Here is a 15,948-nt window from a genome sequence, read left to right on the forward strand (position 1 = left end):
GTTTTCATATCTCAATATCTATCTTCATAGCAAAAATCTCTGCCTTCAGCAGGGAAAATAAACTAAGGCTCACAGTCTCTGGATGCAGAGTGCTTTGTTGAATGTATTAGGCACTTAGGTCCCTTATGTCCACATTACTTTATAATCCTGTCTTTTTTACTTAAACAGAAGTAAAGTTCCTGTCTGCCACACAAATCTGACCTACCATCCAGACCTTGCTGAAGAGTTACAGTGGCCTGTTTAACCCATTTACCACCTCCCATGCACTTGCCCTTCTTTCTGTTATGAAATCAGACTACAGCAAAATACGGTTTTGTCCACGGGACTGACAGGAGGTAAAACATGGAAAGTGATGAGTCAAAATATCAATTATTTTCTTAAAAGTTAAATAACATGCTTTACCTGTCATTGTATTTCACTTCCTCTCCATTCTTAGCCCAGCTGATGGTGGGCTTTGGGTTTCCCACTGCTTCACAGTGAAGCAGCACACTCAGTGTGCCACTCGCTAGGACCACTGTCTGTCCCAGGTGGGTGACAACCTCTGAAGCAGAAAGTTGTTGTGCTGCTGAAATCTTTCGGAGGATGGCAGGCTTTTGATGAGGCCTGTGCAAGCCATTTGCCTGGTTTACAGAGGTGGGAATAAATGTTTCAGCAGATGATGTCCTCAGGGAGCTGGTAAATCCAGAAACACGTCTGTGGAGAGGGTACTCCATGGAGGCTGAATCAACTTTTCGCCTTGATGCTTTGAGGACAAATTCCTGGTGCTCCAAGTAGCTCTTGAAAACCTCCTGAGCCAACTGCACAACAAGATGCTCAGTGTAGATATCTTTAAGCTCCTCAGGTTGTTGTGACAAATTCCTTATGATGTCATCCAAGCGTTTCTGCTCTGTGACCATAGTAAATGGCAGGCTATGCTCCCGGCTCTGGTCCTCTTCTGAGGATGCATTTCTCTCCATGGACTCCTGGGCTTCCCAGGACTCCAAATTTTCCCCTGGCCAGCCCCTGAGCTGTAGCAGCCTTGAGACAATATAGTCATACCATCTGCTGGGGTTAGCAAGGCGCCCTCGCTTCTCAGCCTTACTACCATTGAAGAAAATCCCATTGAACTGTTTATCTTCTGTGCGCAAGGCATCATTTAAGCCGGCCTTTCTCATGACTTCTTCCTCCCTAACACCAGTTGGCTGCCCAGCAATGATCTTCTTGTTGCTTCCAATCAGTTTAATTATGAAATGCTCCCGAGCTGGCCCTGCTGTGCAGGTGTATGTCCCAGCATCTGAAGGCTTCAGCTGATGGATTTTCATGTAGCCGTAGGGTGCAATCGTGATGTGAGCCGAGCTGACAAGCCTCTTGTTATCCTTCTCCCAAGCGATCATTGACTTCCGGAACCTCCTGGTAGGGCATCGGAGGATAACAGAAGTTTTGGGCAGCAGGTAGGCATGTCCACCCACAATGAAGTGCAGTTTCTTCTGCTTCCTTGTCTGGATGTAAACTTGCTTTACAGCCATAATATGGGGGCTTTGCTTATGAGCTGGTCTGTTGTGCCCTGAAACACCATTCTATAATTAGTATGTGATACCATTAAACAAAACAACTAGTTTACATTGTTGTGGGCAGCATTTGACCCATTATACAATAATGAGAGAAACTGACCACCAGTTGCTGGACATTAAATTAGAACAATCAAAATGAGAGGAATCACAAGACACACTTCTGGGATGTGAAGGTAGAGTAGAGCATATGCAGAAACCAAACAGCTAGGAACAAAAGCTTTGTGGGAGAGAAAAAAACTTGAGTGGAAACATAGTTCTTGTTATTAAAGTATTTAAACAAAGACTGTTATATAAGAAATGGACCGAATAGACAAGTGTTTACCATCCAAACCTTCAAAGACAACATGACCTTGCAGCTCATAAAAGTAAGGAAGAATGAAAGTCTTTCTACCTCAAGGAGTAATGTTGAACAGAACTAAACTCTCTTGGCTTGGCTTAAAAACATGGTAAATACTATTAAAGTGCATTAGTTCAGTGTGTCCTTCTGGTTTCCTGATACCTGTGTCAGAGATCTTTATTACAAAGCACTAAATTAAGCTGCATGGGCACATTATTAGTAAATACCATGCAACATTTGGTCCAGGCTTTGGTTCTAAATGTCAGATCTCCTTTTCTCCCTATATACCCAACATTTGGCAGTTCAGAGTCAAGCTGAAGCTAGGCTGACTTTCGCATGTCCAATTGGCTTACTGCAAAATAGGGAAGAGTATACAGGCAGAGTTGTGATGAGCGAAAACAAATGCATGAACTACCAACATAAAATACATCTAACTTGTGTTGTGTGGCTCATTAGAAATCTCAGCTCATAGAGGATTTGGAGTGACATAATGAAACAAAAAGTTTCTAAATGATTGTCAGCAAAATCCCTTACCAACCATTTTCCTTGCAGCTTTTCTAGCAGAGTGTTTATTTGCTCCAGCCCTCAGGCTGCTGTGCTGTATCTCTCAGCCTCTACATTCCAGCTGTGAAATTCAGATCTAGATTTTGGTCAGAATTTTGAGCCAGTTCTTCCAGAAACTAGTGGTTCCCTTCCAGCACACTGGCTTACATCCAGCTCCATTAGTGAAATCCGTAGCGCTCCTCCACTGGCTTGACTTGTTCACAGACAGAAAAACCCACTCCACAAGACTGAGTAATACTACCATGAAAGAAGGCTGTGGAGCAGGAAATAGCATGGATTTCTTAGTGAAGGACTTCCAATCCCCTTTCCCCAGACACTGCCAAACACCTTTTCCACTTACTTGCACAGGGGCCTAGTGAGCAAGGCCTGATCAAGGATGAGAATGGCAAAGGGAGGCAGAGTGTGGAATTGATGATAACAAAGTCCCCAGTTTTCAGCATCTTTCTGCAAACAGCATTTCGGCTCTGCGTGCCTTCTCCACAGCTTACTGAACACTAGGAACAGGATGAGAAACATTAGGAGAAACAAAAAAGGTGTTCCTCATCACACGCTCCCTCCTCACCTCCCATATCCACACTGCATACACACACCACAGGATAGTACAGTTACAGTTTTCAAAATGTTGCAGCAGAATAAAGAAGAGCAGCATCTGACCATGCACCTACAAACAGTGCAGGCACAGTAAAGAGATGAAATACTTGTTATTTTCTGTCCTGTAAGGCTTAGGTTCTTTCCATGCTCCTGTTTCCACTTTTCTGTCAGATGGTGTCCCTTGTTTCAATGGTACTGTGCTACAGCTCAAACCAGTCTTTGAACTTTGTTTCTGTGTCTGTGTCTGCTGGCTGGAAAAACTCCGGCTCATGTCCAAGAGCAGACCTCACGGAATTGCAGATCACAGTTGCATTCTGGTGTGATAAAATCTACCCTAAGCTTAATCTTTAAGCTTTGCTGTTGCAATTATATTTAGGAATAATAAAGGGATGAATATTTTAGTCACCAATTCATTACCTCAGCCTTGTAGTTATACATATGGCTTACACTGAATAGTATAAATCCTCTAATACCAGACTGCAGAGGCTGTTGCACAGGTGGACATTATTTGATGGACTTAATCATGACTATTCAGTTTCATATTTATGTATATAACATTGTGGAAAATGAAATACAGGCAGTGCCTTTGCACTGGAACCCAAGCAACAGTCTGTAAAAAGAGCTAGAAAATGGGTAGAGAACTGTAATTACCATCTTCACTGCCAGAATGCCTATGTGTCTCCTGGCAAGAAGACTTTATGAAAACATCCACTAATTTGAGTAAAATTCCCAGACAGATCCCTATAAGAAGGGTGCAGATGGGACTGCTCTGTAGGGTGATTGGCATTTCCTTCACAATTTCCACAAGACAATTTCCACTACCTTCTGTGAAAGAGGACTGGAAGAGTGGTGGCAGAGACTGCAAGATGTGGAATGATTTTCATGCTTACTGGCATGAACCTTTGCTTTTGCTTTGACCTTATAAAGTAAAATTATATTTTCATAGAATCTCCTCTTCCCCTTCCCCTTCCCCTTCCCCTTCCCCTTCCCCTTCCCCTTCCCCTTCCCCTTCCCCTTCCCCTTCCCCTTCCCCTTCCCCTTCCCCTTCCCCTTCCCCTTCCCCTCTTCTCCTGTTCCTTCCCCCTTTTCTATTCTCTTTATCATAGGAAAGGACTGGAGTTGCCCCAAGAGGAAAAGAGTATTGACAACAGAATATCTAGGTTTTGGCAACAAAGGGCATGTAGCCTAATAAAGATTACCCTTCATTGATGCCTTGGATGAAATAAGAAGAGGCATGGACAGAGGCAGGGATTTATTGTTTTCAGTGCAACTTGTGTTTACACCGGAAGGGTCTTAATGGTTTGGCCAGATGGCTAAAGCACACCTGTGGAGGTGGACACCAAAGAGGAACATGGAGCTAGCGATAATCATCCAACCAGGATGATAAGGACAGATTACAGGACAAACCAGGGCATAACATGCTGTGTGGGATCTGACTTTATTTGGCTCCTCTATCCCAACTGGCTTTGGCAGTCTCCAAGATCTGTACAATACTCACGCATGCAAATAGCATACCTGTGTCCAGTCAGAGAGAAGCCACTCATTGGGACAATCCTCGTTTTTGCAGGCTTGTTGTGTCATGGTCCTTGGCATGGAGCAGAAGGATTCTGGCAGCTCTAACAAGCTTCCATCTGCCAGGCGCTGCTTACAAAGTGTATCTCGCTTCTGGACACCACCACCACAGGTCTGTGAACACTGTGAGAAAAGAGAGAAACCTCATATGACACCTGCATGATCCCACTTGCTGCAAAAATTGCTTGTAAACTAGGGTAGAAATCAACACTTGGTCCCGGCCAAATAGAAAACATGAAACAAAAATTTCAGAGACCTCAAAGTAGACTGCTTTAAAAAAGTCAATATTATTTTGGAAAAGGGAAGAAGCTTAGTTTGCTAATATTGAGAAAAATTGTTTCAGTATTTCTGAAGTGTTCTGTTTTAAGGTATTGTTTCAAAAGACATGGAAACAGTGAGTCAGCATTGCAGAATGGAGGTGGGAAATTTGTCCTCTCCACCTGGAAAATTAGAAATTTGCATGTGATGTGGAGAATCTAAATACTAGTATCTCTGTCTGGGCTCTGACAAGAACAGTGTCAGAAAGAGTGGGAAAATCTTGTCCAGCAGTAGATAGGTAAATTGCAATGATTAATATCCAGAGAACACATCTCTCCTCTGTCTTTAATGTAAAAATATTTCTCTATTTATTTTTCTACTCAAGCAGGGCAGGAAGTATTGAGTAACCAAATTTAGTAGCTTTCCTGAATAATTTTTGTAAATTTAGTTGCTCAGTCCCTTTTCCTGATGATCCCTTTCCTGAGGCTGGTAAAAGGCTCCCAGTTCTGCTCAGTTCAGCCAGCTCAACTCCTTTTCTCCTTTTAGAAAAGGAAAGGAGGAGTTTGCATTACAGTCCTGACATGACCAGGAGTTGCCTATATCTTGTGACATGGCAATTATTCAAGAGAGGAAGACAATAATATAGAGAAGTATTAAAAAGTATACTTAGGCAGTTAAAAAGAGAGTTTTAAAAAATCTTGTAGGCATGAAAGACCCTCCTCTCTTAGATAAAGAGCTGCATAAACTTTAATGCTAGCCTGAATATTTAGGATAAACATTTTATTTGAAAGACAGAAAGGAAGTGCAGAAAGCCATTTTTATATCTGGTTTACTTTAATGTGTAAAATTAGCTTTTGTCCTACTTATTTAGAATGTCACAAAGCTCAAAGGCTACCAAAAAAATTAAGCAAGAAAAACATTATTTTCAACAGAAGAAAATGTCTATCAGCCTCTCATTAGGGGAAAATTCATTCCAGAGGAGGAATTAAAAAATGATTAGAAGTGTTATTCCAACGTTTCCTAAAGACTTTTATTATACACAAAATACATTACAGATTATGACTATCGCAAAGTATGATACTACTGTCAATCACTCAAATCTTAGGAAGTCTTTTTGCCCTTCCAGCTCTACCAAAGATGAGACTAAACATATATTTTCTTGCTTCTTGGACTTTATTCACTTATATAGTGTTGTTCCTGCACAGGACACCCCGAGAGTCACACCTTGGAGAGCACTGTCCAAATGCTTCTTGGATACCTTCAATCTGATGCTGTGACCACTTTCCTGGGGAGTTCTTCCCATGCCCAATCACTCTCTGGGTGAAGAACCTTTTCTTGATATCCAACCTAAACCTTGCCTCACACAGCTTCAGGCCATTCCCTTGGGTCCTGTCACTGGTCAGCACAGAGAAGAGATCAGTGTCTGCTACTCTTTGTCCCCTCACAAGGCAACTGCAGACTGCCATGAGGTCTGTCCTCAGTTCTCCTCCAGACCAAACAGACCAAGTGACCTGATGAGTCACTCCTCATATGGCTTCCCCTTCAAGGTTCTTCACCATCCTAGTTGCCTTTCTTTGCATACTCTCTAACAGTTTCACTTTTTTCTCATATTGTGGCACCCAGAACTGCCCCCAGCACTGCAGGTGAGGCTGCCCCAGCTCAGAGCAGAGCAGGACAATCCCCTCCCTTGCCCCGCTGGTGATGCTGTGTCTGATGCCCCCCAGGACAGGGTTGTCCCTCCTGGCTGCCAGGGCACTGCTGGCTCATGTTCAGCTTTCCACTGACCAGGATCCCCAGGTCCCATGGTCTCCCAGGTAGTTTAATTTTACATTGCTCTTGATTTAAGGTGTGTAACAATACAGGTTTTCCCTTGCTGTCAAAAATTAATTCTCTGCTAAGACCCCACAATAAGATAATGGACCTGCAAAAGGAGTAAACACTTTTTTTGTTGTAAGGTCTCTCAATTTTTTTAAGGCCTGACACTTGAAGATTTAGAAGAGACATTTTATGCTATGGATTAAAAATAGATAGGAAAATACAAGAAAATATTACCAGTTTTCCCATGCTGATTTTGTTTTAAAGTCATTGTTCTAATTATCTTTGGAGTAAAGACAAACAAAGCATTGGAGTAAAGCAAACAAAGAATGTTGGGACTGAGACTATAGCACTTATTCAGTAATAAAACAAAGGTGTTGGAAGATTTATTTGTGGATGTCTCCCAGTTCAGGTATGGAGAACAGATATTTATAGGGCCTTGCTTAAACTCTGCTCCAGAAGTGTACCACTGAAAATTATAAAGATCCTAATGTATTTAGTTAAGACACAGAAATATTTAAAAATAAATAGTCTGGAATATGTAAGGAGATGTTTTATAAATTGTTTGTAATGTTACAACACTGATAATTATCTTCCAGAAACACTGGGGCTTCGAATGGCATTCAATTCAGACGAGCCTTCCTTACAAGCATAAAAGGCTTAGGAAACCCTGGTAACTACAGTTTAAATCTTCTATTTGTTTTTTGTTTGTTTGTTTGTTTGTTTGGTGGTTTTTTTGTGGTGGGTTTTGGGTTGTTTTTGGTGTTTTTTTTTTTGTATGTGTGTGTGTGTGTTTGCATTAAACCAGTGTGAGTGAGTGTTCTGAAAAGCACCACAAACTCTGCTGATGAGGCCAATGAAATATATTGAAATCAGGCTGTGTGGAGAACAGATTTTACACTGTCATGTTGGTGAAGCTTTAAGGGACCTTCCCTAGGGTGAGGACGGTGCCTTCCTGAAGGCCCTTTCATCTCCCTGTATGGGGTGAATCCTCTCAGGAGCCTGGGGAGAGGGCAGATGTGGGTCCCTTAATGCAAGGAAAGAAATCCTTCTTCGGGTTTTCTTCTGCTGGAGGGATCGACAGCAGTTTTGATGCATGACTGGAGGTCACCTCCAGAAGTTTTCTCAGCCACTCACATCCTTTCTGAATGATTTTTTTTTTCCTTTCCACATCTCAGAGGCCAACAGCTGTAATAATCTCTGAGTGTAATGCACGAGCCTCATGGTGCAGGTTTTCAGATGGGAAACCTGTGTGAGACTGAGCTGCAAGGTCTGGCTTTCCTGCAGGGTGGAAATATCTGTAAAGATGATGGTGTTGCAAAGATGGAACACAGACAGCCTTAAAAAATGAGAGAATGGAAACTGATTTTGATGGATGAGAGGTTTTTTTCTGGCACAGTACTCATCTGAACAGAAGCAGAAGACAGTAGGTAGAGAAGCACACTTTTTGTGCCGTTTTCCTCTGGTGAAAGGTAAGCAAAAGAAATATTCAGTGCCCAGCCAGAAAAGTCTGTGGAAGTAAGGCAGAAGAGCTACAATATGAGCTTTGTTGAACTATAACAGTGAAGCACAGCACACGTTGTCTCTCAGCCTAGAGAAGATACCAGCTACTGCAAGTGTAAACTTGTGAATAGTTCAATTTCTTATTAACGTAGTTGTTAAAGCTTTTAGACTTAATCAAGCTTCTTTCCCACTAAGATCTGCTAAACCTTACAGAGACAGCATTTGAGAGCCCTTGAACAGTTGGAAAAATTACTTCAGACAGGTGAAAGTATGCATGTTTAAACTGTCGAGGAAGATGTTACAATCTTGAAAAAATCCACTAAGAGATAGTGTTAGCAGAAACAATTTGGTACTGTTCTAGTGTGGCCTATAGCTAATGGTCACTGTTAGGAAAAAATAAATTTTTCCACACAGTATCGCATATATCTCTTCTGATTGTTCACATACACTTTCAGAAAATTGCTTTCTGTAAGGAATGCGGCAAATTATAAGTGCTCCTTCTAGCATATCCTAATTTTAGAATGTTTAACTTCTGTTATTATGTTATGAACTGGTAGAATACTATTTTCTATTTTCAAATATAACATTCATTACACCCCTAGTTGAGATTTTCAAAAGTACAACTAAGTATATATATGTGTGTGTGAAAATCAGTAGGCAAATTAAAGCATGAAATATCACTGAATTGTTTTAATCAGAGGACAAAAGCTATAGGCTCTTTACCTAGCTTTGACAGGCCATCAGACTGGAATAAATATTTTTTACTGAGCTGGTTGCCCAAACCCAAAGCTCTCCCAGCTTCATGGACTAACCAAGTTCATTAGGTGAGTATATTAATATCTCCCTGGCTGTTAAGTCAAGAGCAGATTTTATAGACAGACACCGTATATAGGCATATGTAAGCACTATGCAAAATGCTCATAATTTTCACATAGGATAGAATGAAGACTCGCACACATCACAAATGAAGATTTAAACAGTTTTTGTTTTTGTTTGTTTTTTTAAATGCACAGCATTTTTTTCCTTGACAATAGCGCAGGATCCTTTCTTCCTGCAGTAGTATTACTAAAGTTTAGTATTACAACCACTTAAAGAATCATCCTTAAGCCTTTTAAATTGCACAAGTATTATAATTTGCAACCAGATTTACAAATTGACTCATTTCAGGGTGCTTTCTAAAATGGAAAACCTTGTATGGATCCACTGTGTAAACAGGATTTTTTATAATTAGTGTAATAAAGCATCCATCTCCCAAAAGGTAGTGTTTAACACACATATCTTAATCTGAAGCATGAGGAATGTTTGTTGTACAAACTAAATTATTATTTGAGAATACATGAAATACTCAAAATGCTTTAAAGAGTCTTTTATCCCTAAGTCTTCTAGTTTAGTATTCCTAGAAACTTTGACATAGCTCACCCAAGCTGACTCACTGCAGCTGACCAATATATTCCAGATATTTTTGTTTGAAATCTATAGCCGGCTGTTAAAATTTTCCAATAACTTTGCATTAGAAATATCTACAGTCATTATTTACCTCTGGAAACACTGATGCATTTTTGAGAGCAAAAAATGCACACTTTGTAGTTTTTTAATGGCTTGTCAGAATGATGAATGATTCCTGTGGATGGGCTAAAGCAAAACCATAGAATCATAGCATGGTGTATGTTGGAAGGAACCTAAAAGTTCTAGTTCCATCCCCCCCACCCCCTGTGACCCTCACACGAAAAATTTTTTTCCTAATATCTAAACTAAATCTACCTTCTTTCAGTTTAATTCCATTACTCTTTGCCCCATTGCTACATGCACTTGTCAAAAGTCTCTCTAGCTTTCTTGTGGGAACAACTGATGAACTGTAAGGCTGCTCTGTGGTCTCCCTGGAGCTGTCTCTACTGCAGCTCTCCAGCCTGTCTTCATAGGAATTGTGCTCCAGCTCTCTGACCACCAAAATGTGTGCAGTGAGGACTTCAAGCAGGCATAAAGTGAGGTTACATATAAATTCTTACCTCTTGCCATTCTGTAGGATACCAGGAGGGTGGGCAGTCAAAGCGATTACAGGCTTGCACGAGGGATGGCTTGGGTTTAGAGCACAGCTCATCTGCCAAAATCACGGTCTCATTGGTCTCTCTTGATAGTACATGATAACAGAAGACATTTCGTGTCTGCAAACCAACCCCACAGGTAAGACTGCAAGTGCTCCAATTCCCAATCTCCCATCTGTGAAGGGAACAGCAGAGAAAATCTTACGCACAGAATAAATTCACCTTAAGTTTTCTCTTATTATGACAGATGGAGTGAAGAAACAGTAAATGAAAGGGAATTTTCCTTCTCTGATCAATGTGACTCTGGTAGCTGGAGGATGAATATTTGTAGTTCTGCATTTTCATCTCTTGTCAGAAGTTCTTGGACTGCAAGTTTCTGGGATTCCTGCAATATCACAGGAAGTGCTTTGTGTCCTACAGTAGGATTTTTTTTTGTCTGTAGGAGCATGGACAATGTATTTCAAAATAGAGTGGATTTAATTAATTGGTTTTCTCCCCCTATCTTAAACAAAAAATAAGGGAAGATATTAACAAATGTTTAATTAAAAGAATGTAAAACTGAAACACTGAGCACAAATTTCTGTGGAATTCCTGAATGACTTTTCTGGGCTGTTGAGATAGAAGGTACTAAGGCCTTGAGAGATGAAATGGGAAGGCAGGGAATTATCTTCTACCCCTGGATGAAGATCTGCCACTGAACTAGATCCTCTCTGAACTAGCTGTGTAAATCCTGCATCAACAGGATTGTTGATAACTGTATTTCAGTGTTCATCACCTTAAAACCAGATTTCTGATATTTGAAACAAATATTGATATTGTACAACCCTGAATTCTGCTAGCTAAACACAGAAAATTGTTTAAAATACTAGGTCTTCCACTCAAGTCTCAGCTAGAAAGCACTTCAGAAATATGTAGAAAAGTATACACAAAAAATCAGTCCTATATTCAGAAAGAAAATACAAGTAAATAGCCTCCCCAACAAATTCATGCAAAACTGTATGCTGACCTGGATATACTGTCACGTCCAAAATTAAAGCATGAAAGTCAGACAGTGTCATGTTTTCTAAATCTGAAGAGTAGCTTCCTTTCCAGCATGACATTATTGAAACTGATTGCTGAGGTAATAAATTAAAAATCTGGGAAAAGGAAGGTTCAGAGAACTCATCTTTGAAGAAAGTAAATCCAGGCAGAAGCTTAAAGAGAGTGATTATGAAGGAGGATACCCTTAGGCTCCAAATAGAATGGAGTCAGAGTATGAGGGAAAGTTATGAAACATGTCAGCAGAATGAAGCAGATTTTGTGGAAGAAGCAGAGGAAAACCACTCTGATGCTCTGAGATCTGCAGTCAACGGAAATAGCTTGGTGCATGTAAAACACATTACATTAGCAAACACATCACACAAACTATTTAAGATTGTGCTATCCTACAATCACTGAACAATTCTAAACTCTTTTTACTTTATAAAGTTGTTTTTTGAGCATGTTTCCTCCATTTCAAGTAACACCCTTAAAAAATTTAAACAGCTAGCACATATGAATTTTTTTCCTCCCTAGATGATATCCTGGTGGACCAAAGACACATTGCTCCTCTACTGTACTCCATCTGCTGGTGACATTCTCAGATTTTGTAAAAGGATGCATCCTGAACCTCACTGTAAGCGCTAATGATGGTGTAGTTCACTTTAAGACAATATTCTTGGTTCTGTTAGTAGCAATGACAACAACTTGTTTAACCCTTTCTAGTAATAAATGCATCTTGCATACTGAGTTATAAGTATGCAAGTATCCCTGTGGTCACTTTCCAGGCCATAATACACTGAAGGACACTAATCTGAACACATGCACTGGGAACTATTTATCAGTGGAATAGGTGTGACATATGGCTGCCAGTTAAACTAAGCTGGAATATGTTCTCCATATGAATGATCTGGAGGGAGAGGTCTTTGCAGATTTTCCCATGAAATTGTTAGAATTAATGAGAATATCATCTACCCTTCAGTTCTGGCACAATCTAAAATAAGACATTTGATTAGGTGGTGAAAAGAAGGCATTTTTTTACTTCAGAATCTATTGTGATACAGGGTTAGTTGCCAAAGTTTCTTTTTTTCAAGTGCTGGCAGTAGCTGTTGACTCAAGCAACATTTTGTTTGTTATTGCTGTAAGTACAAATATTTCTGTTGGCAATTCATATCTCAGTTGCTGGCAAGCCTAAACCCTTTGGACATCTTGGCTTCTTCAGAAGAGGGGTGTCTGTTTCTTCCAGAAAGAAATGCTTTGTTTCCATAAAGAAAAAGGATTTGTTTTTCCTGTGTTTGAAATTTCTAAATGTTGGAGGTTGCATCTGTTGCCCTACCTATAACTACCCATAACAAACATCAGTTTATTCACAATTCCTTCCAGCTGCATTAAAGAGTAGTTTCCTTTGAGGAGCTCACGAACTGTGGGGTTAAATACCTCTTGCCCTTGTACTTTTGTAGCCCCAAGTGACTTTTACAGGCTTCACAGATGGAAAGTAAAGAATGTAGAGCAGAACAGACATGTAAAGTGGAGTAGGGATGTGCTAATAACTGAATCCATAAATTATATAAATGAATTTCAAAGTCCTAAGAAGTATAGAGAAAACCAGTGATAATCTTATAGAATTACAGGGCTGTAGAAATATTTTATAACAGCTAAAGGTGCTTGCAACATTTTGAATTAATATTATCCCACTAAATTTACCAATTAGTTTCTAGAATATTTGTACTGTTGGAGAAAATAATCCTAAAAATATATATAATACTGTCTTATTTGTAATAATACATGAACAGTATATATAATGCTATTTTTTGTAGTAATGTAGTTTTACCCCTAGACTGTTATGTTATGCTAACTGAAATATGTCCTGTCCTATTTCATGTAGTACTTAGCTGTGAATTCCTCTGTCTATTTTTTCTTCAGGGTGTTTTGGCCATAGTGACTCTTCCAATGCACAGGACATACAAAAGAGGATGTTCTACATGAATCTGTCAATACTAAAATAAAAATTCAAGTAGGAAGATTCTTACACTTTAAAGGGTGAATACAGTAGTTAGAGAATCAAGCTGAAGGAACCTTGCACAAATGAAACTGGTGTCTTTTTAAGCTGACTGTGACTGCTGATAAGGTAAAGACTTCAGGAAAAAGCTGCACACTTGCTAGTTTATAGAACAGCTGAAAGTCATCTCTTTGATACTTCCCATATTATTTTTCACAGCCTGGTGAAAGGATTGCATAGTTTTGGTCCAAAACATACATTTTATCCCTTCTCCTTTCTCCTTCACTAGTACCCAAACCTAGTGGTAACACAGAAACAACACACTTTTAGCCTTATCATACAGAAGGACTTTGGTGCATCTATGCTTCTGTCTAGGTCTGTCAGTTCACTGGTTGTCCATCTCCACCTCCTAAATATCTAAGTACTAAGTACTGTATGTGAGCACAAAGTAGACTTTAAAAATATTTCAACAACTGTATTTAATACAAAACAGATATCTGTAGGATATATATACATAACTCTACTGATAGACATTAAATACATTGAATATTTAAACTGATTTAACAAAAATTATATTAGACAGTAGACACTGAGACAGTAGACATGGCTAGCAAAGAGGAATGTAAGAGGAAAGAGCAGGACCTTGTTCCTGTCTCTTTGCTAAACTGCAGAGGTGAGTGACACCAGAACCACTGAAACATGGGTTACCCTGTGAGTATGGCTACATTCCCTTTGAGTCCAAAGTACTGGGCTGGATCATACCATTCTCCCACCTGTGTCTCAACTTCATGTTCACTATGTTCACAAAATCACAACAATACATTTGTGTGGTGTTGATTGTTTCTTGGTGATTTTTTTTTTTGTTTGTTTGTTTTGTTTGTTGTTTTTTTCTTTTTCTTTCTTTTCTCCTGAATTTATTTCTCTTGAGCTTTGCCCATGCTGCCTGCTTAGGTAGTAACATTACAGCAGAGATGTTATCTTATTCTGTCTTTCCCTACCAGCTAGTGCAACAAGAGTTTCAGCTTGACAGGACCCTCAAGGCATTATTGTGTCATGGATAACTACAGGCACAATAATGCACTGTTACCTCGGTTTTGAAATGTGCCTCTCATTGCCACAAGAACTAGAGATCAGACAATACTCCTGCTAGCTAGAGAGACTAGAAAGTGGCACTGGCTAGTGAGAAGCTACTTGTGATAAGACAAGATGCTAGAATTAGTTGTTGCCCCAGCAGGGCTACAAGCCTTCAGAACAAAACACTCTCTCAACCCCCATAGTCAGTCTGGAAAAAGTAAATGGTGTAGCTAGAACTTGTAGTCTTGAGCCCAAGCACTATGTAGGTGACAAATTTGGATTAGTTCTCATATGCACAACACATATGGTAAACCCCAAATCATTCTAAGGTGTTAGCTGGTATAAGGAAATTTTCTAGGGATGTGGTTTAATGTTGACAGAATCCCTTCCACCAGTGCCGAGACAATTGCACAGGAAAAGTAAACACTTTTCAAGACAAAGACCTCCCAAACTAGTTAAAAAGAAATGAAATTATTGTCATTTTTATGTGGTTAAACTGTATGAAAGTGATACAAAAGAACTCTCCTTATTTCTAAAATAAACATTCATCAGTGTAGAAAAAGGTTTGCCTGGGAGCATCTGACTTCACATCTGACATCTGCCTGTATAAAGACATTCCTCAGTGCACAAGGGCTGTGAGGCAGCTGTGTATATGTGTGTATATGTGCATACAACAGGCTGAGTAAATCATATATTACATCAATACCGGCTTCCTCTTGTCCCCTGTCAACCTGTGCATTCCCCATTTGGTCCTGAAGACTGAGAAATCTGCTCACAGCCCATACATCTCCTCCCTTCCTTTTCCTTATGAACCTGGAATAGCACTTGTGGCAAAGTTTCATGTTTCTAGTGTGAAAGACTTTCTTAAGACTCATTTAACAGAAATATCTTTGATTGAGTAAATATGCTCAGTATCACATCTTAAATACCATGTCAAAATGTGATCCTAAGCTCTGAACAGGAAGAAAAGACACCATCCGTTCTGTTTGGGTAGCATATTTTCCTACAGTGAAGTGACAGGACTGAGATGAGAACTCCTAAGTCAGTTCTTGACTTTACACTCAAAGTCTCAAAAAAAGTGGCACAAAAGCCAGGAATTTAACTACAAGTGGTTTTCATCCAGATGTTAAATCACCCACAATAAAGTCTGACTGCTCCTTTGAAATGGAGTACAAGAGCAAAGACCTCAACCCTGGTGTTCAAACACAGATCTGAGTTCTCTAGGAAGCGATCTCCCTACTGCTGTGGTTCAATCTGTAGTAGACTGAACACTACAAATACACATACAGTATACACACACCTCAGACGAAAAGTGAGATTTAACTAAGCTCTGAAAAAATTAATGTTCATTAAAAAATAAAAAATGAAAATGTAAACTTTTAAATCATCACCAGCAAAACCAGAAAAACAATTTGTACTTAGAGTTGTTCAGTGCCAACCTGACAAAATCCACTGTACAGTCTCCATTGCACAGCACTGCCTCTGTGACAAGAGAACTGAACAGGCAGGAGAGGTTTCAGGAGGCTGTTGTGCACAAGGGACAAAGAGGTGCTTTCTTCAAAAAGTATCCTCCTTAAAGTGAAGGAAGTCCATTAAAGATATACAGACAACACACGTAAGCAGATC

At 39.8% G+C, this 15,948-nt stretch overlaps 1 protein-coding gene across 6 annotated transcripts in view; it reads right to left on the minus strand.

The window, feature by feature from the left end:
• ADAMTSL1 (ADAMTS like 1) overlaps nucleotides 1-15,948 on the minus strand; it is a 417,470-nt gene that overhangs the window by 37,936 nt on the left and 363,586 nt on the right. For all 6 annotated transcript variants that reach the window (XM_023943414.2, XM_023943413.2, XM_086867601.1 and 3 more), the window contains 4 exons: nucleotides 10,197-10,407; nucleotides 4,558-4,737; nucleotides 2,792-2,945; nucleotides 403-1,543 (listed from right to left, as the gene is read on the minus strand). In XM_023943414.2, coding sequence (XP_023799182.2) covers nucleotides 403-1,543; nucleotides 2,792-2,945; nucleotides 4,558-4,737; nucleotides 10,197-10,407 — 1,686 coding nt within the window. The remainder of the gene's footprint in view (nucleotides 1-402; nucleotides 1,544-2,791; nucleotides 2,946-4,557; nucleotides 4,738-10,196; nucleotides 10,408-15,948) is intronic.

The sequence above is a fragment of the Cyanistes caeruleus genome, chromosome Z (assembly GCF_971803275.1).
Source record: "Cyanistes caeruleus chromosome Z, bCyaCae1.hap1.1, whole genome shotgun sequence".
Lineage (NCBI taxonomy): Eukaryota > Metazoa > Chordata > Aves > Passeriformes > Paridae > Cyanistes > Cyanistes caeruleus.